This window comes from Pongo abelii, chromosome 11 (genome assembly GCF_028885655.2).
Source record: "Pongo abelii isolate AG06213 chromosome 11, NHGRI_mPonAbe1-v2.0_pri, whole genome shotgun sequence".
In the NCBI taxonomy this organism is placed as follows: Eukaryota; Metazoa; Chordata; class Mammalia; order Primates; family Hominidae; genus Pongo; species Pongo abelii.
In genome coordinates this window covers 77,779,400-77,805,916 of record NC_071996.2, presented here as the reverse complement: position 1 = coordinate 77,805,916, position 26,517 = coordinate 77,779,400, and the positions used below count along the sequence as shown (strand labels likewise).

The window sequence follows — 26,517 nt, the reverse complement described above, 5'->3', positions numbered from 1 at the left end:
ATGTGAGCAAAACCATACGAAAGCAGGACCTATCTCCTAGCACATCAGTTTTACTGGAGAATAATAGGGTGGAGAATTCAGTAATTTAATTGGTAATTTAAAGTATTTTAAATTATCTCAGTCAGATACACAACAGAATGTAATATAAACATTGCATAATTTTTTTAAAGATTTGAAGTTTTTTCTAAGCGAAAATAGAACAGAAGCCTTAAAAAAGTTTTACTGGTTCTTTAAGGCTATACTCTCATAGGGGATCTGTTTATCTCCACTGATGGTAGAACAAGTTCAGAGGATTCCCTTAAATGGTCAAGAAGAGCAGATGGAGGCCAGGCGCAGTGGCTCATGCCTGTAATCCCTGCACTTTGGGAGGCCGAGGTGGGCAGATCACTTGAGCTTAGAAGTTCCAGACCAGACTGGGCAACATGGGGGATAGGACTCTCTAAATTAAAAATTAAAGCTTTTAACTACTGTGTTCTCTGCTTTGTTTTTCTGTAGTTATTGACCATGAGTGTTTGTCGGACCATGTTTTCTACTTCAAGTTCAAATACAAGTTTTTAATTTAAAACGTGCATCTTTTGCTTAGCTATCCTCTAGTTCAAATCAATGAAAGCAATTTTAACAAGCACTCTAATTCAATCCATAAACAAATCCTGATGCTTCCACTTACAGACCCCATTTTGTAGAATGTGTCTCCTTGATGTTTTGCCTCTGAACATCATACTCCACTTAAAATTATTATATGGCGATCCCTACTTTAAGCCAAGTTCCCTCGCTTGGGGACCTGGCATAGGAAACTAACCTAATTTTCAAAGTCCGGAGATCAGAAATTGTTAGATTTCTGATGGGTAAGGAAAAGTCTGAAACTAATCATCTAACAGAATAAATGATTGAAATCAGTAATGGGAAAATGTGGCTGAGAAAAGTATGACTAGTTCTGTGTAACCATGTTATTCCTCCATAGGACCATGATAATCCAAAAATGGAGAGAAAACGAAGCATACTCAGCATGATGCACTTGTACCACATGCAAACCCTAGAATTCTGTAATTGATATAAGGAATTGACCAGGAATACAACCCTTACAGACCTCACTGGGACTACAGTAGCAGAAAATTTTGATACATAAAAGTGCTTTGAAACATTTTGTTATTGTTGTGAAATTTCCTATCTCTTAACCAAAATTTGAATATCTGGGTCCATTAAATATAGATGAATTTGACTTCTTGAAGGAGAATGAGGACTTATACTTGCAATTGATTTTATTAAAAAATAGCCAAAATTCACATAACATCTTCCTATCACGTATAAGAAACTATAGCCAATATATAGATAGAAAGGTACACACACACTCACACACTACACACACACACAATGCTTTAAACAAGGATAGCCTAGCCATAGATAGATTAGAGTTAGAATATAATTTGAAGAGTATTGGGTAGGGCTATAAACTAAAAGTACACCCAAGCCTATCACCAAGAACTGAAATTCAACATTTAGCCATGCTTCCCTTTGGTTTAATTAATGCAAACACACAGAGGGAATAATATATTTTATCAATTGTTGTGAATTATTAAAACATTCCTAACACATTTTTTTAATTTTTAAAGTAATTCATGTTTATTGTAACATATCAAATAATACAGAGATGTATAAAGAAAAAGTTAACAGTTTATCCTTTCCTTCTCCAACCCCATTTCTCAAAAATTCATTGAGTGCCTCTTAATGGGCTAAGCATGTTCTAGACTGTGTGAATACAGCAATGAAAAAAACAAAGTTGGCTGGATGCAGTGGCTCACGCCTGTAATCCCAGCACTTTGGGAGGCCGAGGTGAGCGGATCACCTGAGACAGCCTGGCCAACATGGTGAAACCCCGTCTCTACTAAAAAAATAAAATAAAATACAAAAAGTAGCTGGACGGGGTGACACACATCTGTAATCTCAGCTACTCAGGAGGCTGAGACACGAGAATCGCTTCAATCCAGGAGGCTGAGGTTGCAGTGAGCCAAGATCGTGCCACAGCACTCCAGCCTGGGTGACAGAGCAAGACTCCATCTCAAAAAAAAGAAGAAAAAGAAAAAAACAAAGTCCCTGTCCTCATAGATTTATCGTCTAATACAAGAGCCAAACAAACTAATGATAAATACATGACACCAGCTGGCAAGAAGAGCTCTGAAGAAATATAAAGATAGGTAAAGGATTTGGGAAGCCCTCTCTTAAGAGGTGACATTTGAGCAAAGACCTGAATGAAGTGAAAGTGAGAGCCAGGTGAATATCCAGGGGAAACGTATTACAAGCTGAAGGAACAAAACATACAGCATTGTGAGGTGGAGTGTAGTTCACATGATTCAGGAACAGCAAGGAGGCCAGTATGTGTGTAGCAGAATGAGAAAGGACTTGTCTTTTTATCCCTTAAGAGAAACTCTTTGTATTTACTCTGTGTAATCATGCTACCGGCTATGCAGAGTTAAATTCATTTGTTCCGTTAATTTTTAATTTTTAGAAATTTTTAAAAATTTTACTTCTCATATGGTTTGCATGGTTCCAAATTCAAATCCACAAAGCAAAGTACACTCAAAGAAGTCCAGCTTCTATTCCTTTTTTTAACATAATTTATTTTATATTTAGGATCATGAAGCAATGATTTTTTTTTAATTATACTTTAAGTTCTAGGGTACATGTGTTCAATGTGCAGGTTTGTTACATATGTATACATGTGCCATGTTGGTGTGCTGCACCCATTAACTCATTATTTACATTAGATATATCTCCTAATACTATCCTTCTTCCCTCCCCTCAGCCCATGACAGGCCCCGGTGTGTGATGTTCCCCACCCTGTGTCCAAGTGTTCTCATTGTTCAGTTCCCACCTATGAGTGAGAACATGCAGTGTTTGGTTTTCTGTCCTTGTGATAGTTTGCTCAGAATGGTGGTTTCCAGCTTCATCCATGTCCCTACAAAGGACATGAACTCATCATTTTTTATGGCTGCATAGTATTCCATGGTTTATATGTGCCATATTTTCTTAATCTAGTCTATCATTGATGGACATTTGGGTTGGTTCCAAGTCTTTGTTATTGTGAATAGTGCCGCAATAAACATATGTGTGCATGTGTCTTTATAGCAGCATGATTTATAATCCTTTGGGTATATACCCAGTAATGGGATGGCTGGGTCAAATGGAATTTCTAGTTCTAGATCCTTGAGGAATCGCCACACTGTCTTCCACAATGGTTGAACTAGTTTAAAGTCCCACCAACAGTGTAAAAGTGTTCCTATGTCTCCACATCCTCTCTAGCACCTGTTGTTTCCTGACTTTTTAATGACCACCATTCTAACTGGTGTGAGATGGTATCTCATTGTGGTTTTGATTTGCATTTCTCTGATGGCCAGTGATGATGAGCATTTTTTCATGTGTCTGTTGGCTGCATAAATGTCTTCTTTTGAGAAGTGTCTGTTCACATCCTTTGCCCACTTTTTGATGGGGTGGTTTGATTTTTTTCTTGTAAATTTGTTTAAATTATTTTTAGATTCTGGATATTAGCCCTTTGTCAGATGGGTAGATTGTAAAAATTTTCTCCCATTCTGTAGGTTGCCTGTTCACTCTGATGGTGGTTTCTTTTGCTGTGCAGAAGCTTTTCAGTTTAATTAGATCCCATTTGTCAATTTTGGCTTTTGTTGCCATTGCTTTTGGTGTTTTAGACATGAAGTCCTTGCCCATCCCTATGTCCTGAATGGTATGCCTAAGTTTTCTTCTAGGGGTTTTATGGTTTTAGGTCTAACATTTAAGTCTTTAATCTATCTTGAATTAATTTTTTTATAAGGCATAAGGAAGGGATCCAGTTTCAGCTTTCTACATATGGCTAGCCAGTTTTCCCAGCACCATTTGTTAAATAGGGAATCCTTTCCCCATTTCTTGTTTTGTCAGGTTTCTCAAAGATCAGATGATTGTAGATGTATGGTATTATTTCTGAGGGCTCTGTTCTGTTCCATTGGTCTACATCTCTGTTGCGGTAACAGTGCCATGCTGTTTTGGTTACTGTAGCCTTGTAGTATAGTTTGACATCAGGTAGCGTGATGCCTCCAGCTTTGTTCTTTTTGCTTAGGATTGTCTTGGCAATGGGGGCTCTTTTTTGGTTCCATATGAAATTTTAAGTAGTTTTTTCCAATTCTGTGAAGAAAGTCATTGGTACCTTGATAGGGATGGCATTGAATCTATAAATTACCTTGGGCAGTATGGCCATTTTCACGATATTGATTCTTCCTATCCATGAGCATGGAATGTTCTTCCATTTGTTTGTGTCCTCTTTTATTTTGTTGAGCAGTGGTTTGTAGTTCTTCTTGAAGAGGTCCTTCACATCCCTTGTAAGTTGGATTCCTAGGCATTTTATTCTCTTTGAAGCAATTGTGAATGGGAGTTCACTCATGATTTGGCTCTCTGTTTGTCTGTTATTGGTGTGTAGGAAGACTTATGATTTTTGCACACTGATTTTGTATCCTGAGACTTTGCTGAAGTTGCTTATCAGCTTAAGGAGATTTTGGCCTGAGATGATGGGCTTTTCTAAATACACAATCATGTCATCTGCAAACAGGAACAATTTGACTTCCTCTTTTCCTAATTAAATACTCTTTATTTCTTTCTCCTGCCTGATTGCCCTGGCCAGAACTTCCAACACTATGTTGAATAGGAGTGGTGAGAGAGGGCATCCCTCTCTTGTGCCAGTTTTCAAAGGGAATGCTTCTAGTTTTTGCTCATTCAGTATGATATTGGCTGTGGGTTTGTCATAAATAGCTCTTATTATTTTGAGATACGTCCAATCAATACCTAGTTTATTGAGAGTTTTTAGCATGAAGGGCTGTTGAATTTTGTCAAAGGCCTTTTCTGCATCTATTGAGATAATCATGTGTTTTTTGTCTTTGGTTCTGTTTATATGATGGATTATGTTTATTGATTTGCGTATGTTGAACCAGCCTTGCATCCCAGGGATGAAGCCAACTTGATTGGGGTGGATAAGCTTTTTGATGTGCTGCTGGATTCGGTTTGCCAGTATTTTATTGAGGGCTTTTGCATCAATGTTCATCAGGGATATTGGTCTAAAATTCTCTTTTTTTGTTGTGTCTCTGCCAGGCTTTGGTATCAGGATGATGCTGGCCTCATAAAATGAGTTAGGGAGGATTCCCTCTTTTTCTATTGATTGGAATAGTTTCAGAAGGAATGGTACCAGCTCCTCTTTGTACCTCTGGTAGAATTTGGCTGTGAATCCGTCTGGCCTTGGACTTTTTTTGGTTGGTAGGCTATTAAATATTGCCTCAATTTCAGAGCCTGTTATTGGTCTATTCAGGGATTCAACTTCTTCCTGGTTTAGTCTGGGGAGGGTGTATGTGTCTAGGAATTTATCCATTTCTTCTAGATTTTCTAGTTTATTTGCGTAGAGGTGTTTATAGTATTCTCTGGTAGTTTGTATTTCTGTGGGATCAGTGGCGATATCCCCTTTATCATTTTTTATTGTGTCTATTTGATTCTTCTCTTTTCTTCTTTATTAGTCTTGCTAGTGGTCTATCAATTTTGTTGATCTTTTCGAAAAACCAGCTCCTGGATTCACTGATTTTTTTGAAGGGTTTTTTCGTGTCTCTGTCTCTTTCAGTTCGGCTCTGATCTTAGTTATTTCTTGCCTTCTGCTAGCTTTTGAATGTGTTTGCTCTTGCTTCTCTAGTTATTTTAATGTGATGTTAGGGTGTCAATTTTAGATCTTTCCTGCTTTCTCTTGTGGGCATTTAGTGCTATAAATTTCCCTCTACACACTGCTTTAAATTTTTGCAGTATTCAGAAGAAATACTAGAGGTCATCCTAATTTTTCTCAAGAGACACACATCTTAGCTAAAAGAGAAGAATAATTGTGGTGCTCGGAAAACTGGATATCCATATGAAGAAGACTGAAATTGAGCCCTATCTCTTGCCTTACATAAAAAGCAAATCAAAATGGATTAAAGACTTAAATCTAAGATGTCAAACTATGAAACTACTACAAGAAAATATTGGGAAAACTCTCCAGGGCATTAGTCTAGGCAAAAATTTCCTGAGTAATACCCCACAAGCACAGGCAACCAAAGCAAAAGTGGACAAACAGAATCACATCAAGTTAAAAAGCTTCTGCACAGCAAAGGAAACAATCAAAGTGAAGAGATAACCCACAGAATGGGAGAAAATATTTGCAAACTACCCATCTGACAAGAGATTAATAACCAGAATATATAAGGAAGTCAGACAACTTTATAGGAAAAAAATATATAATAATCTGATTTTAAAATGGGCCAAAGATTTGAATAGACATTTCTCAAAAGAAGATATACAAATGACAAACAGGTATATAAAAAAGTGCTAAACATCACTGGTCATCAGAGACATGCAAATCAAAACTGCAATGAGCTATCATCTCACCCCAGTTAAAATGGCTTTTATCCAAAAAAGAGCAATAAAAAATGCTGGCAAGGATGTGAAGAAAAGGGAACCATTGTACACTGTTGGTGGGAATGTAAATTAGTACAACCATTATGGAGAACTGTTTAAAGATTCCTCAAAAAACTAAAACTAGAGCCACCATATGATCCAGAAAACTGCTAGATATATATACCCACAAGAAAGGAACTCAGTATGTCAAAGATATATATACACTCCCATGTTTACTGCAGCACTGTTCACACAACAGCAAAAATTTGGAAGTGGCCTCTAAGTGACCATCAACAGATGAATGGATGAAGAAAATGTGGTACTTATATACAATGAAGTACTATTCAGCCATAACAAAAAATGAGATTCTGATATTTGCAACAACATGGATGGAACTGGAGGACATCATGTCAAATGAAATAAGCCAGGAACAAAAGGATAAACATCACTTGTTCTCACTTACCTGTGGAATAAAAAAATCAAAACAATTGAACTCATGGAGATAGAGAATGGAAGGATGGTTACCAGAGGACAGGAAGGGTAGTGTCGGGTGGGGGTAGGAGAGAAGGGGGGATGTTTAATGGGTACAAAAAATAAAAACTAAAAAGAATGAATAAGACCTAGTATTTAATAGTACAACGTGGTGACTGGAGTCAATAATAATTTAATTGTACATTTTTAAATAGGTAAACGGGCCGGGCGCGGTGGCTCACGCCTGTAATCCCAGCACTTTGGGAGGATGAAGCAGGCTGATCACCTGAGGTCAGGAGATCAAGACCATCCTGGTTAACACAGTGAAACCCCATCTGTACTAAAAATACAAAAAATTAGCCAGGCATGGTGGCATGCGCCTGTAGTCCCACCTACTCAGGAGGCTGAGGCAGGAGAATCGCTTGCACCCGGGAGGCAGAGGGTGCAGTGAGCCGAAATTGTGCCACTGCACTCCAGCCTGGTGACAGAGTGAGAAAACATCTAAAAAAAAATAAATAAATAAAATAAAATTGGTAAATGGGTATAATAGGATTGTTTGTAACACAAAGGATAAATGCTTGAGGGGATGGGTAGCCAATACTTCATGATGTGATTATTACACATTGCATGCCTGTTCCAAAATATCTCATGTATCCCATAAATATATACACCTACTGTGTACCCACATAAATTAAAAATAAAACAGAATAATAAAATTATTGCCAATTATTTCATACATACTATTTATTACTGAGCAAACATTTATTGAGTGACTACTATGTTTAACACTCTGTTAGGTGCTATGAAAGACACAGCATGCCTTAGACATAATCCCTGCCCTTGAGAATCTTACTATCTGTGCTAGTTATTAACTTATGACTTCTCAGCTACAAATCCACCCTTTTTTCCCTTGCTTTGTTATTCTGGAGCTGGACCCTGTAAGCATTTCTGCTTTGGCAATGGTAAAATTATAGGTTCTGCCAATAGAGGGTGATGGAGAGACACTGGGAGGCCAGAGCAGGAGGAAAGGACTTGACATTCTTCTTCTGGTAGACTTTTGTGTGGAGCCAGTGGATTGGTTTGCAGGCAGGGCCTGGTAGTATTCACCTCTACAGTCCTCACAGTTCAGTTACAGCCCATGCCTCCAGCAAGTTTCTTCAGCACAGGTGGACTGCACATTCCTGTGGCAGCCACACACTCTCCTCTAAATTTCTCAGCTTCTTCCTTGTTGTACATTCTTCTTCAGCCAAGGTTAGTAGCTGTGCCTACAGGACTACTACTAGACCCCTTAGAGTCCACTCTACTCCTTTTAGGCATCTTTCACTGGTTAATGTTTTTTTTATGTTAAATTTTCCCTGTTCAAATTACAGGTATGTTTTTTGTCTCCTAATTGGTCCCTAGCAGACATACCATCAAATAAGGAAGAAAAGACAGATGTAAGTTAATGTAAATTTGGGGGGAGAATGGGCACTTCAGCTGTAATCACAGCCCAAAGGCCAAAGATCTTCAGAGACGTAAGACTATAAAATTATCTATTAGTTAGGGTTGTGTTTAGCTGAATATAACAGAAACTGACCTCAGTGACTTAACCAAACAGAGATTTATTTTTTTCATGTGACACAAACTCCATAAATAGGCAATTAAGGGCTGATACTCCAAAAAAAAAGTGAAAAATTCAGGTTCCTACTTTCCAGATTCTCCATCCTTAACATGTGACTTTTGTTCTTGTAGTTGCAATATTGCTGCCTCCCATCTAGACATTAGATCTGTATTCCAGGAAGAAAAAAAAAAAAGGTAATGGAAAAGAAAGAATGATCCATTTGAATCTATCCCTTTTCTGCACATTCTTAGGGGCATCATCGAGTAACTTCAACTCACATGTCATTGACCATTCCTAATCATAAGAGAATCTGAGAAGCTCAGCATTTTTTTAACTGGGGACAGATCTCTGTAAGTAAGAAAAAAAGGAGAGAATGGATGTTGGATAGGCAAGTAGCTGTGTCTGCCACAAATTGAAAAATTAGGAAATTACTTACATTTGAGATGGGCAAGAATTAGCAGAGGGATTTGATTTCATTTCCATATACTTGTTCATTTTCTTTTCATGTAAGTAGTCTTTTATATTAATTATACACTATGACATACAATTGTTTTTTCCTCAATAACTAGCATATCTTACCAGAAAAGAAGGACAGAATAACATTTATTTTATTATGACATTGTTTTCATGTAACTCTTTTATAAAGTTTAGTCTAGACCTAAAGAGGACATGGAGACATACATTTACTTTTAGTTTCTTACTAAATTATTTGTGGCCCATTTAGTAAATATTCTAGTCCAGTATACTAGATGTCATTAAAGTGGTTAAATAATTTGTAGAATAGTCAAAAATGAAATTTAAGGACAAAATTTTCTACACTAGAAATTGATTAGCAGTGCAGGCAGTTGGTAGATCTGGGAGTGTTAGGATCTATTTAAGAGATACCTAGAAATTTTTTCTATCCGAATCATGCCATCTTTCAAGTCCTAGCTCAAGTTTCTCTTCAGTAAGCTACTTTCTGACCAGGACAATCTCTTTTCTGATGCGATTTCCCTTAGTGCATCACACAACTTTGTCCTGGAATGTAAACTAATTTGTATTTTTCTCTAATTTTTTATATACGTCAGTCCAATTTCTCATATGCCCCAATTATATTGCAAACTCTTACCTTTTCCCTGTGTCCTCACAATGTTCAAAGAAAAGGGCATAGTATTTATTTGAGCTAACCTCAATTGAATGTCCGATAAAACTAGTGCAGGTTCAGAGGTTTTTTTTTCAAAGAGAAATTGATAACGAATTAAAGCCAATAATAAGACACAAAAGCTTTTATAAGAAAAACTAAATATAATAACAGACTCCAGAATATTTTAAACTTATATTTCTGATTTTCATTTCAACAATTTTTTTTTATCACACCAGCATGAGAAGGCTGGTGAAACTTTTGCAGGATATTAACATTTAAAAAAAAATTTTTAAGACAGGGTTTCATTTACATCACCCAGTCTGGAGTACAGTGGTGTAATCTTGTCTCACTGCAACCTCCACCTCCCAGGCTCAAGGGATCCTCCTGCCCCAGCCTCCCAAGTAGCTGGGACTACAGGTGTACACCATCATGCCCAGCTAATTTTTGTATTTTTTGTAGAGATGGGGTTTTGCTATGTTGCCAGGCTGGTCTCAAACTCCTAAACTCAAGTGATCCACCCACCTTGACCTCCCAAAGTGCTGGTATTACAGGCCTGAGTGAGCATGCCTGGCCTAAAATGTTCAAAAGTAGATAATTTAAATATCTTTCCATGTGGTCAGTTAGAATTACCTTACTAAAGTTAATGATAACAATCCTACTCCACCTCAATACTTCAAGGAAAGGGAGTTAGTAACCAAGACCTGGGCTTCTTTCTATCTGGTTTGCTATGAGCTACACTTGGAATTTTAAACTGAAATTCCCCATTTTAAGATACTGCTACCGGATGGATGTGGTGGCTCGTTCCTGTAATCCCAGCTCTTTGGAAGGCTGAGATGGATCGTTTAAGCCTAGGAGTTGGAGACCAGCCTGGGCAACATAGGGAGATTGTGGCTCTATAAAAAATTTAAAAATTAGCAGGTGTGGTGGTGCATGCCTGTAGTCTCAGCTACTCAGAAGGCCGAGGTGGGAGGATTGCTTAAGCCCAGGAGGTCAAAGCTGCAGTGAGCTATAGTCGCACTACTGCACTCCAGTCTGGATGACAGAGCAAGACCTTGTCTCAAAAAAAAGAGATGCTGCTACATCCACATAGATCTCAAAGAAGTAGTGAATATGTAGCAGACAATGTGTCCTGTTTTAGTTATGTATTACTAAATAGATATTAGCACTTCATAATAAACAACCCTAAAACTTAATAGCTTCAAATGACAAAGTTTCTTTTTTTTCTTTTAGCACCAGAGTCCATGAGGCATTTTATTTGTAAATATATATTACATCTCTAAAAAAAGAATCCCAGGATTTTACCTCCTGTGTGTTTTCTTCTTGCTTCTTCATGGTCCACGATACCAGCTGAGGCTGTTAGTACAATGAAACCAAACTGGCGGGATAGAAGCAGATTATTCTGCCATTTTTCCAGATGTTTGAGTTGCACATCAAATCTGGGGCTGATTACTCTACACTTGTTTAGCCTACCTGTGAGGTCCACAACAATTTTTCCCAGCTCTGTGTTCATCAATGATTCAAATTTGCCAATGTAACCATACTTCACCATTACAGTGAGAAACCAGATGATGATTTTGGAGCACAGCCTAATAAGAACCTGGCATTTGCCTCTTCTTTTGGCATTGTTGATGCTCTTGAGAGCATCAGGCAGGACATTCATGTGCACCATTGTGGAGGCACGAAAAGATGGCGGAAAGAGCCAAACGACAACCCTTTCATTGCTCTTGACACCGTGGGTCAGGAATTTGGGTAAAGCTCATTTGGATGGTTCATTTTTGTTCCTCGTGGTGTTGGGAAGGCTTGACGAGAGCTAGAGATCCAAGAAGGCCTCACTCATGTATTGGACACCTCAGTTCTCTTTCTCTGGACTTTTTTCTGTCCAAGTGGTTTCTGGAGAGGGCTATATTTGGGAGTGATCTGTCATACTTCTCTTTACTATCAGATTTCTATCTTCATCATGCCATCATCACTCAGGCTATCATCATCACCCGGTCTTATCAGATATTGCCAAATTATGATGTCATAACTTACTATGACTGTCCCCACTGTCCATGAAAAAACACAGAAAGGATTAGATACTTCTCAGAGAGGTCCCTGTTCATCTTTATGGCCTCACTTTAGTCCTCTCAGAAGGTACTTTTTTTCTTCAAACTTGCTCAGTGCAAATATCCACCCTCAATCAACATCAACATGAGTTGGTGTTACTCCAATTCACTCCCCTCTTTCATTTTTTTTTTTTTTTTTTTTTTTGAGATGGAGTCTCGCTCTGTCACCCAGGTTGGAGTGCAGTGGCGTGATCTTGGCTCACGGCAACCTCCGACTCCCAGGTTCACGCCATTCTCCTGACTCAGCCTCCTGAGTAGCTGGGACTACAGGCACCTGCCACAACGCTTGGCTAATTTTTTGTATTTTTAGTAAAGACGGGGTTTCACCGTGTTAGCCAGGATGGTCTCCATCTCCTGGCCTTGTGATCCGCCCGCCTCGGCCTTCCGAAGTGCTGGGATTACAGGCGTGAACCACCGCGCCTGGCCTTCATTCCCCTCTTTCTATAACGCAATCTTAGGATGCAAAACCAAGCAAAGTCTGAGTTAATCTATCTAAAATAGCACTGTGGAGTCACAGCCATGGTCAGGCCCCTCCACAGAACAGACTGGATTTCGGAACCTATGTCTCTCCCTGCCACAAGCAACTAGTCCATATGCAACTTGGAAGCAGCCACCGTGGATCTTGGCTTCTTTCTTGCTTCCTCCTCAATAGTTACTGCCACTGATGTAGTGCTAAAGAGATAGGAACATCACTTAAAACCATCTCTACACATAAATCCACTTAGAATAATTTTTTCCCCTGGAGGATCTATTATTGAAGCACAAGGCTTTACAGTTTATTCTACTGTAGACACCACAGGACACCATGTTCTTCAGGTTAGAATTGAGTACTTGAGAAACTATATGAATAATTGCTTGTTGAACAGTACACGTGAATTATCTCTATTTTCCAGCTAAAGATTGAGCCTAAAATGATTAGTATTTTTGTAATTTTGAACCATTTGTATTTGAAGTTGGATTAGTGACAAAGTCTTATTCATTTTTCAAGTGTTAGTTCTAAGGGTTTCTCCCCAGCGTTGCTGCCAGATAATATTGCACCTTTGCGCTAACGAGTAAAAAGCTGATCCTCTGGATTGATGTCGTCTCATGCCAGGGCTCCAGGCAGAGTGGGCTGGAGTTCAGTCCCCAGCCATCTTCTTAGCAGGGCATTCTAGATGTTTAATCTTTTATGTTGACATGTTGATATCACTTCCATTAGCCATTTGTTAGAATTACTAAATTAAATTTACATAATTCAAGGATCTAAAAAGACCAGAAGTTCAGTCAGAGCCATTTTTCTGAGATATTTCTGCATTCCTCTGAAGAAGATAATTTGTTCAAACTTAACAAAAACAGGTGTTAAAATTGAGTATGTTTTGAGAATACTCAGACTTTTTTTAGTCTCAAGCCCTACATGAAATACAATCCCTTAAATCTTCCAATCTTAGAGCTAGAAGAAAAGTTGAGCACCCTCACTTTACCCAGAGGCAATTTTGTGCCCCAGATGACAAAGCTCTTAGATCTACTCATTTGCTTATGGCTCCACCAGTACTTCTAGGTCAGGCCCTCTTTCACCTGAAGGATTAGCCATACTTCTGGAACCATTTTCCAGGTTCCTTGAAATAAATATCTTCGCTTTGCTGGGGACCCTAGTTTCCTGTCAAGTAGTGAATGACCCTTCTTTCCTCCCGCCAGCCACAGTCCATTTCACAGAGGAAGAGAATGACCAGCAAGTCAACTTCTACTACAGAGAAGCAGCAACTGATAAAAGGTCAAATCTTACGAGGTGCCAACGTGAAGAAAAAGGCCCACTATCCTGCAGCCAACTCATATCAAAAGTTAATCTGTTTAGTCCTCTCTGCCGGGGCTAGTCTACAGTTTTTCTTTTTGTCTCTCTCTTGCCCCATCACCAGGTGGTTGTCGTTGTCCTTCCCGGCTAGTTGCCAATAAAGTTGTTACAAAGTGACCTTGAGTGTCTTCCTTGGTGCACCCGAAACCCCGCCTTCTTCATCCGGGTGCTGCGGCGCGAATAAGAGCCGGACCGCGCTTGCGCATTCAGTCCTACTCCTTCGACCTCTGCCGCAGCCCGTGCCGCCGCCACCTCCCGGGAAGGTAAGTGGAGGGCACAGGGAGCCCGGCCTGGCCAGGGCGGAGTGGCGCCCAATAGGGACCCATTCATTGTGCCGGCGCCTCACTGGGCACGGGGCCCAAGCTGACGGCGTGCACGGGAGCCTGCGGGGCCTGGGTGGGAAGAACAGGCCCCTGGAGGGCACTTGACCTTAAGCCTCTTTGCCTCCGCAGAGAGGAAGCGGGAGAGGAGCCCACGTCGCCTGTCACCCAATATTTCCAGCCGCGCAGCCCCGAAGAGTGTAAGATGTTCGCCTGCGCCAAGCTCGCCTGCACCCCCTCTCTGGTGCGTAGCCCAGGCAGGGCCGGGGGGATTGAGGAGGGGGCCTCTTGGCCTGGAGCGTCCACGTTGTTGAATGGGGCAACCCTGGGGCGGGGCACACCGCCCTCTCGGGAACGGCTCTCTCCTCACCTATTAACCCATTGCCGTTTTCTTCCTTTCTTCCTAATCTTAGGGCATCTCAGCCCTCTCCTCGCCACTAGGGCGAGGCAGAGAAGCCGAGGCCTAGCTGTCAGGCCTCACTCGGTGTAGGTCAAACTCTCTTGTCCCTAGACCCGGAGCGGCCCTTTCCCCCACCTTCTCTCAGTCTCTCTGTTGGATTGGGGTCGACGCGAAGGTTGGAGTACTGCAGAGGATGTAGGGGGCCGTTGAGGCCTAGTTCACCTCAGCAGCGCTTTCCAGTGCATGTCTGTAGGTCAAACTCGTTGCTGCAGAGGGAGGGACTTTGCCTTTCCGTGTGGGGGCGGAGGAAGGTGGTGGGGGAACGAGCCCAAAGTCTTTCTTCCTGCCTCTGGAGTATTATTTTCATAACAATTTTGCAGGCTTTAAGTGAGGTCTAAATCTGGAGGATTTGTCTTAGAGAATCAGGTTTTGGTTCTGAAGGGTTTTTCTGTGACCTTAGTTTAGTGGACACTCAAGGGCAGAGAAGTTGGACTGGAATATGTCCTTAATGGTCAGATATTTCACAGATTATTCTTAAACTGATGTAGAATTGCTTAAGTTCCTTTTTTAGAAATTTTTTTTATGATTAATGGTCATATAGAAATATCTTTGAAATGGTCAGGGCTTATATTAACTGCTGGGCTATTTTGAATGATAAATGTTTATAGTGACGCTTCTAATTTACTTGCTGGTCCACTTAAAATTGTCAAAGAATGTGTGGTATTTATTGCTTTTTTCTGACTTGACTTAATGGCACTACAATAATGGAAATGTCAAAAGCAGTTCTTACTCTCTTTGTAACTGTTATTAGAAATTTTATTCAAGGTAGCAAGCTTTACCATTTCATTAGCATGAAACTTTATTAAAATTGCTTCATGTATTAAAAATGACCAAACAGCAAAGAGTCAATTCAGAAGTCTCTGATTCATTTTTACTGCTTGCTTTTTTAGAATTCATGGTACCAGGAAAGTCACTGAAGTCTTACCTGTATTCTTTCTTAATATTGGAATGTTTATTTTTTTTTCGTTAATAGATCCGAGCTGGATCCAGAGTTGCATACAGACCAATTTCTGCATCAGTGTTATCTCGACCAGAGGCCAGTAGGACTGGAGAGGTAATAGTAGCAATAATTGAAATTAGGTAACACTACCAAGTAAGAGTAGGGTTTTGATTAGAGTGAAGGAAAAAAACTTTATTAATAAGAGTTTGAGGGCAAGTCTTTCCCACGCTTTTATCCAAAAAACTAGATGAGCCAAATAGAGAGCCAGAAATAGCCAAAAAACTAGATGAGCCAAATAGAGAAATTTCTCTATCCAAACTTGGCCAAGTATTTATATTCAAGTCTATTGATTTAAGTTGCCTATATTTAAAATTATAATAGCTACAGTTATTGAAAAATCTACTCTATTGGGCTGGATGCGGTGGCTCACACCTGTGTTCCTAGCACTGTGGGAGGCCAAGGAGGGAGGACTGCTTGACCCCAGGAGTTCAAGATCAGCCTGGGCCACATAGTAAGATCCTGTTTCTACAAAAAATTTAAAAATTAGCCCAGCCTGGTGGTCACCTGTAGTCTTAGCTACTCAGGAGGCTGAGGTGGGGAGCTGGCTTGAGCCCAGGAGTTTGAGGCTATAGTGAGCTATGATCACACCACACTGTACTGCACTCCAGCCTGGGTGACAGACCAGGTGAGACCTTGTCTCTCTTTAAAAAAAAAAAACAAAAAACCCTACTCTATTTAAAAGCATATTTATATATGTTGTTTCTTAATTTTCAACACCCTTTTAAGATGTAGGTATTATTATCCCTGTTCTACAAGAGTGAGATTATTCTAAGCTCTTGATTTGCCTCTTTACACTCAGCTACAAAATAAGTAGTTATCATTTTGACAATATGGTATTTAATTAAAATAGCTACCTGTGGTTACTGATACGACCTTTACCTTTATTTTCTGTTTTCCAGGGCTCTGCGGTATTTAATGGGGCCCAGAATGGTGTGTCTCAGCTAATCCAAAGGGAGTTTCAGACCAGTGCAATCAGCAGAGACATTGATACTGCTGCCAAATTTATTGGTGCAGGTGCTGCAACAGTAGGAGTGGCTGGTTCTGGTGCTGGTATTGGAACAGTCTTTGGCAGCCTTATCATTGGTTATGCCAGGTAATCATTTCTATCCCTAAATAAGTTAAAGAGCATGCTTACAATAGTTGGAAACTTAGCTACTGAAATAATAGCTACTTTGCATTAAGTGCTTACTCTCTGTCTTGCATTATATTTAAAGGGCTTTGTATGCATTATTTCACTTAATTCTCATAACACCATTTGGGGTGTTATGAGAATAACATCTATGAAGGACTAGAGACACAGAGGTCACATTACTTGCCCAGGTCATAGCTAGTAAATGTCAGAAAATGAATTTTAACTAAGTGTGACTTCAGAGTCTGCATTCCTAATTGTTAAGCTGTTTTGGGAATAAAATTATTAGAGCACATTCCTTAAAAGGATCAATTTATTTTATTTAAGACCTAAACTGTCAGATCTTAAAAGGTGTAGATCATATTTTCAGAGGGATAAGAATGTCAGAACCCATCAAAATGAATGAAAACTAACCATTTATATTGACAGACAGCTCCCTACCTTTATACCATATTATCAGAATTGAAGGAGAATAGTGTAAGAGAGATCTAGGCAAATACTCTTCCAGCAGACTTTTCAGTTTACAAAAATCCCCACACTAGTAATCTGATTCTTTAACATTTACCAAACATGTTGAAACTAATATTTCAAAGTAACGGTCATATATGGTCTCTTTTAGAAACCCTTCGCTGAAGCAGCAGCTGTTCTCATATGCTATCCTGGGATTTGCCTTGTCTGAAGCTATGGGTCTCTTTTGTTTGATGGTTGCTTTCTTGATTTTGTTTGCCATGTAACAAATTACTGCTTGACATGTTCGCATTCATATTAATTACGGATGTAATTCTGTGTATCTTACTGTGACTCCGAAAACTGTAGTATTGGTGTCATGGAAATGTACGTTATTTCCAAAGTCATTTCATTAAAGATGAAAACTTTAATTTCTTCTGTGATTTGTACTTACACTAAGTTTAGATTATCACAAAGAAGAACGTGCATTCAGGCAGATGCTGTCCAATTCAGAGGAAGCTACAGCAGTTGCTCCACTGATGAAAAATATTCCAATGTAATTTTTATGGGAATTCTTTTATATAGTGTTCTGCGTATTGTAATTCATAGGGCTTTTGTTTATTCATATAAAGGATAAATATTTGGGTGTTTTGAGCTTCTATAAAATATGATTAATTAAAGGTAGTTAATACTCAAGATGGTCTTGTGTTTTTAAGGTCTAACATCAGTTAGAATACTTCAAATCAGAATCACCTTCCAAGACTGACTTGGTGGCTGGTTCTAAAAATAAATCATGTCAGCTTTTTAGGAAATGAAGCCTTAAGCTAGGGGGTAATGTGATTTTTGTGTTTCAGTAAGTCTTACGTTAAGCAATTGTGTGCCTCTAATGAATCTTCCATGTCTTTTCAGAACAGGCTCAGTCCAACTAGCAGCTAGTTTCTTAGTTGAACAAGACTATTAAAAACCAAATATCAAAAAGTAAACTGAATTGGCTAGATTTTTACAGCCAAAAGTTGCTGTAAGGCAGTGTGTATCACTGTTGCTAACATGTTTATAGTGGGAGTCTTGGGGATGATAGCTGGTTCAACAGTATTTTGCTGCTAATACTTTATGTTGCTTCTTGGTCAAACTTTTCCCATTCAAAGGAAGAAGATGGTGCTACTATAGACAGTTTTTCCCCTAGCAAATATATTGTACCATAATATCTATCGTCCAAGTTTCAGGGTTTTTTGAAAGTTGATAATTAGGAAAGCGACATTTTACTTTTCTTAGTGCCCTTTGCCTGTTTGATTTCCATTGAGAAAGAGCAGTCAGTTACCAAAGTTCCTCAAGTGTGGGAAGACCACCTCCATCAGAATCAGTGCTTGTTTAAAAAATAAAAATCCCTAGGTTCCAGACCTACTGAATTGGACTCTTTGGACATGAGACTCAGCAATCTGCATCTTTAAAAAGGCTTCTCAGGTGGTTTTTGTGCATACTGTTTGAGAATCACTAAGTTATATATATCTTACCTTCTATAAAGTGAAATGAGGCCCAAAAAAGCTAAAGAGGTAGAGCTGCTACCTCGTTTTTAGTTGATTCATCATCTAGTCTATATCACCCAAAAAAATTGGAAATAGGTATTCAAACAAAAACCTGTATACAAGTATTCATAGAAGCACTACTTACAATAGCCAAAAGGTAGAAACAACCAAATGTCTATCAGCTGATGAATGGATAAGTAAAATACATCCATATAATGGAATATTCAGCCATGAAAAGGAATGAGGCACTGATACATAATGAATAAATGTGAGTAAACCCTAAAACAGCATGCTAAGTGGAAGAAGCCAGCCACATGATTCCATTTATATGAAATATCCAAAATAGGCAAATCCATGGTGACAAAGCCAATTAGTTATCAGGAACTAGGGAGGGGGTGATAAGGGAGTGACTGCTTAATGCGTATGGGGATTCCTTTTAGGATGATGAAAATTGGATGAATTACAGCTGGTCTGATGGTAGTGGGTTATCAGAACTTATTAACATTAGTGTCATTAAAGTTGGTATATAGCCCCTCACTGCTAAATCTGGCTTAAAAATTAAAAGATTTTTAAAATTTGATGAATTAGTGGTGATGGTTGCACAACATTGTAAATAAACTATAATAATGTCACTGAATTGTACACTTTAAGGTGGTTAAAATGGCAAATTTTACATGTCTTACTGAAACTAAGTACTTTACTATGTAATACAAAGTACATAGTATAAAATTTTAAAAGTGATAGGAAAATGCTTAGATTAATAGTCACCTATTCCAAGTATATTTTAAATAAAAACAGTCTTGGTAAAGACCTGTTCTTGGTGCTGGTTTTGGTGGTTGAAAAGGCTTGAAACGTTGATTTGGGAACAGGTTTCTTGTAAGAGATGTCCCAGCTGAGGGAATCTCCCAGAATGAAAATGGACTAACTGAGCTGTGACTGCAGTCTTCAGGCTGAGAAAACAATACAACAAAAAACCACACACAATGACTCAAACTTTATAGAGGGGAAAGGGAATAGTGCATCACAAGTTTAACATCCTTGAGTATACATCCTTTTACTTAACTTTTATTTCTAGTAACAAAGTTACGACATTGAAAGTACATCACTGGAATGCATCTACTAGCCGAAATGTTTATTGTGCACCATTTTTATAGGAAGTACTGCCTCAGCTTACGAGCTTTGCAAACAAATATTAATGCTAAATGCTTTTTACTGACATCTTCGTTTCTGAACAGAAGCTGATAAAGATACTATTTTTCTGTCAAACATGAAATGGATTTTCTATGTTGATAAGATGGTGTTGGTAAAATGGTGAATGCAATGAGTGGGAGTAACTGTTCAGGTGTTCAGAGGGAGTAGAAATAATTTTATAGTTGAAGAATTACATGAAAAAGTACTATTTGTAACTTAAGACAAACCTTAAAGAACCGTGTCACAAGGACAGACCAGAAGAGGGCATTTTGGCTAGTGAACAGCATGAGGAAAAGTAAATGAGCACAGCATTGGTACATGAGAAACAAGGAGTTCCCTGAGTATGAAACAGAAATGGTGTGAGATAAGGCTGTGAAGGAAGACTGGGGCCATTTTATGTAAACAGGCAGGTATAAGATTGTGAATTTTATTCATGTGATACTGTCAATCATTCAAAGTTTAGAGCTGTATTTTAGAAAGGTTGATAGGAAACCAGTGTGTGAGATGGACTGAAGCCAGCAATGAACGGCAGTTCATACTATAGTAGCTTTGCTGAGATGTAATGAAGGTCTAGTTGAGGATGGTGGCAGTGAAGACAGTTGACCCTGAACAACATGGGTTTGAACTGTGCAGGTCCACTTATACACAGATTTTTTTCAATATGTTGGAAAATTTTTTGAGGTCTGTAACAAATTGAAAAAACTCTCAGACAAACCATGTAGCCTAAAAATAATTGAGAAAATTGAGAAAATTAAGAAAATGATATGAATGCATAAAATATGTAGATACTGGTCTACTTCATTTATTGCTATAAAATATACATAAATCTATTACAAAAACAAATTTATCAAAACATGCACATAGACTACATTGTACCATTTACAGTTGAAATATAAACATAGAGATGGAGTAAATCATAGCTGCATAAAATTAACTGAAGAACATACTGTACTACTGTAATAATTTAGTGGCCACCTCCTGTTGCTATTTAGGGAGTATCCACTTAAAATGCTGTGATGCTTATCATCTCCATGGGGCAGTTCATCTCCAGTAAATTGTGTATCACAAAAAAAGTGATCTTCACAGTTCTTGCCTTTTTTTTTTTTTTTTTTTTTGAGATGAAGTCTCGCTCTTGTCTCCCAGGCTGGAATGCAATGGCGGCTCACTGCCAACTTCCACCTCCCGGGTTCAAGCAATTCTCCTGCCTCAGCTTCCTGAGTAGTTGGGATTACAGGCACCTGCCACCACACCCAGCTAATTTTTGTATTTTTAGTAGAGATGGGGTTTCACCATGTTGGCCAGGCTGATCTCGAACTCCTTACCTCAGGTGACCTCCCCGCCGCAGCCTCCCAAAGTGCTGGGACTACAGGCGTGAGCCACCGCGCCTGGCCAGTTCTTGCATATTTTTCACTGAGTTAGTGCAATATTATAAACCTTGAATAACACCATGGAACCTATACAAAGTACTAGTAGTGATGCTAGAAGCGGTCCCACGATGCGAAGTCATGACATTGCAAGAAGTTGAATGGCTTGATATGCACCATAGGTAGAAGACGTCCGCAGCTGCAGTTGTCACCATTTCACAGACAATTCATCTTGTAAACAGATGGTGTAAACTTGTAAACTTAATGATATCGATATAGTACTAGAAATGTATTTTCTCTTAGGATTTTCTTAACATTTTCTTTTCTCCACCTTTATTGTAAGAATACAGTATGTAATGTATATAAAGTACAAAATTTGTTTATCAACTATAATCAGTAAGGCTTCTGGTCAACAGCAGGCTGTTAGTAGTTAAGATTGGAGGAAGTCAAAAGCTATATGCAAATTTTTTATTGCATGGGAGGCTGGTGGGGGGAATCAATGCCCTGAATCCCCAACCTTATTCAAGGATCAACTATATTTTAAAAAGAGTGCAAAGGTAGTATCAGTAGGATTTAATGCCTAGATCTCAGGAACCAGTTAGGAGAAGAGGGTGTGTGCATCTAGTAAGTGCTAGCTATACTGTTATTTAACCCTCCTAACAACTCTGTAAACTTGGGAATAATTTCCAAGATGCAAAGGAAAATAGGCTCGGAGGTTAAACAGTTCCCAAAATCACATAGCTATTAAGTGGCAAAGTCAGGATCCAAATTCAGATCTTCCTTAAAGCCCATGCTCTGATTTTTTTTTTTTTAATATGACTGTTAGCAATGACAAGGAAAAAGCTGATTTGGGGAAATGATGAACTTTGTTCTTTATATAATTTTATATACAAGAGATATAATTTTACAGATCTGGGCTTGAAAAGAGAAGAAAGGTATGTACAGCACAGACTAGATGTGCATAAGAGAAGTGCAGAGCAGCAGTAGGGACCCAGCTCCAGATAGGTAACAAATTGGTAGTGAACATCATTCGCCTAGTTTTGTGACTCTCCAGCAATGTTGGGAAGCTTGTTAATACAAACTGATGTAAAGAGCAGTGAGGGTTATCAGGGTTGTGCACTAGGAAGAAGAGATGATGGAAGGTCAAAGTGGCTCTAGGCAGACAGCAAACAAGCACACTGTTCAACAAGATGACCTATGCATTTCAAACCGGGTAAGGAACAAGGGAAGACACAATAAAGGTGATAAATTGAAATAACACAGAGGGGTCAAGAGCTCAGAGGTTTCAGTAGTGTTGAAAAGCCGTTTCAATAAGAACCAAAAAATACACAAGAAATTTAAAGAATTTCAGAGTTCAAGATCTTGGAAATAAGGTAGGCTCGAGGAATGATCAAAATTTGAGGTCAAGTTGCTGAGTGATTGAAGTTGGGTAGAAATAAATGTAAATGCTGTTAATTTTAAGGCGGGATTGTAGATAAATGGGAAATAACATTTGAGAACCAAATAAACTACTTGTGCTTCTGCTGTAAATGTTAAGTTCTGTTGGACAAATTTAGTGAATATGGTTTGGTTTGGGTGTTGGGTGCTTGGAAGAGGAAAAAGTTGTATTGTTATGGTCCTACGTGCAAAGCCTTTTAAAATATTTTGTGATTTCTACATAGGAAATTATAAATGAGTCGTTGATTCCTCTACATGCTGAGCATATCAACGTAGTTATTTCATAGTATAATTCTACTGACAATATTATGGACTTAACACCCAAACACATGGTCCATCAGTTACTTGCCCAATTCTTTACATTATTAAGGGCAAAAAAAACTATTTCTCTAAAAACTGGTTCAGGTTCCTGGCAAGAATTTGCACTTCTTTCTCCTGAATTGACAAAAGTAACGTGTCTCCTCTGAGTTATTGTGACTTCGATCTTCTTTCTCAAGGGAGCTTCAATATTGGAGAGAGGAAGTAAAGAGAGTACCTAAGACCAATAGAGACTCATAAATCCAAGAGCTTTTGGTTGTTCCTCCCATTAGCACGAGCTAGCATCCTACAACTTATTATGGCAGAGACTCCTGAGAGGACCCATGATTGTTGTCAGTGGCTGCTTTTCAACAACAGCTTTTAGTCAGCACTTACCAGCCATGGAGACTCCAGGATCTCCTCTTATAATTGCATCCCAGGCTTTGCTTCCTCAAATAGCTACACAGGTTGGCTGAGTTTCTCAGCTGCCGGACATGGCAGTATTTTTCCCTCAAGAGTTGTATCTTAAGGACAACTCACAGAATTCTCTGACCACTCTAGTGCTATCTAAAATGTCTGTTACTTTCAAGTTCTCTAAAGTTGTATTTAAAAAGCAAGCTTCTAATATTGCATGTTATTACACCCCTGCTCTATTTTCTCCATAGTACTTACCAAAATTTAAATTATCTTGTTTATATATGTAGCATGTCTCCCCCTGCCCCTGCACCCAACCACAAGAGTCTTCTGAAAAAACTTTGTCTTATTTATAGTTGTCACCTCAGAGCCAGAAACAGTGCCTGGAATGTTCATGCTCAATAAATATAGATGCTTTATGAGTAAAGAGAGCATTAGGTTGATGGTTGACCTCGTTGGCCATAGTTGACCTATGAAGCTGTATCCAAGGTAAGAAGGTAACTGAAAAGAGCAGGATGTTAGTCTAAGGACCCAGGAGGATCCATACGCCGACAGACCTCCCTTGATTTCTAGGATACATAACACATGGCTTTGGTGTTATGTGGGCCTCAGGTTGACAAATAGACTAGTTATGGGAAGCTATGAAAGGTAGGAGTGGTACTATTTTTATTAATAACTTAATATTGTATAAAAAGAAGAATATAATGATGGCAATCCCTCTTTCTGGTGAGTCAGATGAGCGAGAGAGGTGGCATTAGCATCAAGAATGAAAACATGGCCCTTAAATTCCATTCTCTCTCTCTGGGCTGGTTTTGTTGAAGCTAGTATAAGCTAACTGGTATGATGTGAAGATAAACATAGCCCTTTTTCCCCATAATGCCACACCCCATTAATTATAAATTCTTTTGGGAAACCCAAGATTTGGGTTGGAGGGTAGACATCCCTGCACTTAAAATTTCCATGATGAGGACAAGTGCTAAGAGGTAACTTTAACATAGGCCATTTCAGCAATGTGCAGGAAGACCCTGAGCTGGCAGAGAGAGGAAAAGATCTGCCATGAGATAGAAGCTACCAAAATGTCTGTACAATGTCTAGGGCCACATTATCCTATTTCATTTCTCAGATATCAGTGGGGTAATCATGTCCTGCGTCCCCCACCCCTTTCATATCACACACACACACCACACACACCCCTACCTTGATCCCACTGATAAAATCCCAGCTAATCCACTGTACTGGGCTGCATCCTGAGAATATCATGAAAATGTAGAGGCTCTTTCCCTAAGCCTAGGATTAGTTGTACCAACTTATGTAGACATAAGGGGTGCCCTGTAGTCTTCTATATTTTGGTTAGCTGCAGACAAACAGAAACTATGTTCTGAAAATTAATTATTAGCAAGAGAGAGGAGAGGAAGTTGAAAGGGAAGATGGAGAGAGATATGGTTTGGCTGTGTCCCCACCCCAAATCTCATCTTGTAGTTCCCATAATCCCCACATGTCATGGGAGGGACCAGGTGGAGATAACTGAATCATTGGGGTGGTTTCCCCATCCTGTTCTCATGATAGTGAGTTAGTTCTCAGAGATCTGATGGTTTTATAATGGGCTTCTCCTTTTGCTGGGCACTCATTCATGTGAAGAACAAGGACATGTTTGCTTCCCCTTCCACCATGATTGTGAGTTTCCTGAAGCCTCCCCAGCCATGCTGAACTGTGAATCAATTAAACCTCTTTCCTTTATAAATTACCAGTCTCAGGTATATCTTTATTAGCAGCGTGAGAACAGATACACACACACACACACACACACACACACACATTAGTTTTAGAATTTTTGTGAGCAGTTTTAACAGATTATGGATTAACAGCCCTATCATACTAAAGTGGAAATACCACATTGTGTGGCATTTGGAAGATTTTGAGGGCATTTAGAGACCATCATTGATTCTTGTGATATTTACTTATTAACATTTTCATGACAGAAATGCATTTTCTTCAAATAGCCTCATTTTGTATCTAAGGAATATTAGTTTTATTTAGCAGTCATGCTGGGTTCTTAAAGGAGATTCACTAGACCCTCACTAATTCTCTTAAAACTAAGTAGGGTAGATGCATTATGGAACAAGACAGGCAAAGAAGAGTTCTACAAGAAGTTTCCTGCGTTTGTAAACAGAAGACTGTAAAGAATTTTAGGACTCTTGGGGATATTGACGAATGCAGAAGTGAGAACAAAGATGGAAAAGGGTGGCATTTTATGAGGATATGAATAAGTAGTGAGACAAGTTCATGGAATCAGACCTGAATATGTTAATTACATTCATTTTGACAATGCTGAATGTTTTCCCCACTTGTAGAAAAACCACAGTAAACAAACTGTTGTGGAACTAGAAATATGTGGATAAAGTGAGACCCTTTGTTAAATGCCAGGTTGCCAAAATGCATATATAACAGATTGGCATAGTTTCCACCTGTTTCCCGCCCCCTATCTTATTTTTTTTCTCACTTTAGGTATAACCCTCTCTTTAGAAAATTAGCTAAAACTGAATTATCAAAACAGATCACAGTACTGTTCATATCACTAAACAGTTCTTCTCTTGTCTAAAAAGAACTGAAAGACTTTCTTTAAAATAATATGTTTCTCGAATGCATCATGTAGATAATAACTGCTTGACAACAGACTGGAGAAGTAGAAATGAGAAATTTAAAACCAAAGCTACTGCCCAATTGAATCAACACTGGAAAAAATAATTTCAAATTTTAATACACGTGAATGGAAAAATAATTTTTTGAAAAAATCTATTCTAATTGACCCAAACTTCTTTTGAAATGTCTTAACATTTGTAGTTCTTTTTCTCATATTAGTTGTTTTGGGAGATGGAGAGAGAAGCATCAATTTAATCAATGTGTTCTAGACCTAACAATTGTGATGTCAATCAAACATTTTGTCCACCATTTCCATCATGAGTAATCTGAACTGTGAGGTTTTGCTGACATAATTAGTGTTACACTACAATGGCACTACTACAACATTACTGTTACTATATGGGGACAGTACTTTCATTTTAAGTAGGAAAGTGTTAATAATTTGGCTTAATGTTTCTTAACTAAAATTAGTTTTAAAAGAGGACTGAGTTGGCTTATACACATGTATGCGGTCCAGAGACCTACCTGTTAAAATGTCAATGCCATTACAATTTCACTTTTATGCCAGATATAATTCTTCAACTTCAGGCTCATTAACTCTCATACTATCCCCCAAAACCTTTCAACAATTTTGAGAGTGTATTTTATGTTAATATACAAACTAGTTCATAATTTTGTTACAGACTAGAAATCAGTATTTAATAAATGGAAAAAATAAGAC

General features: G+C 38.7%; 2 protein-coding genes and 1 long non-coding RNA gene across 3 annotated transcripts; 1 reads left to right on the top strand and 2 right to left on the bottom strand.

Annotated features, from left to right (window-relative positions):
- Positions 1 to 8,562: 8,562 nt before the first annotated feature.
- Positions 8,563 to 13,609, bottom strand: LOC129058038 (uncharacterized). The gene is made up of 3 exons (XR_008522861.1): positions 13,509 to 13,609; positions 8,797 to 8,866; positions 8,563 to 8,684 (listed from the first exon to the last, which is right to left on the bottom strand). It is a non-coding gene; the product is annotated as an uncharacterized LOC129058038 (long non-coding RNA).
- On the bottom strand, positions 9,824 to 11,443 carry LOC129058037 (small ribosomal subunit protein uS8-like). Its single transcript, XM_054549529.1, has one exon. It carries the CDS (start codon positions 11,308 to 11,310, stop codon positions 10,918 to 10,920), a length of 393 nt encoding a protein of 130 aa, XP_054405504.1. The 5' UTR covers positions 11,311 to 11,443; the 3' UTR covers positions 9,824 to 10,917.
- A 173-nt stretch (positions 13,610 to 13,782) lies between the features above and the next one.
- Positions 13,783 to 17,361, top strand: ATP5MC3 (ATP synthase membrane subunit c locus 3). The gene is given in 5 exon segments (NM_001131146.2): positions 13,783 to 13,837; positions 14,027 to 14,138; positions 15,328 to 15,408; positions 16,254 to 16,447; positions 17,103 to 17,361. Coding segments are annotated over 4 exon segments (429 nt in total). The 5' UTR covers positions 13,783 to 13,837; positions 14,027 to 14,099; the 3' UTR covers positions 17,218 to 17,361.
- Positions 17,362 to 26,517: the final 9,156 nt, after the last annotated feature.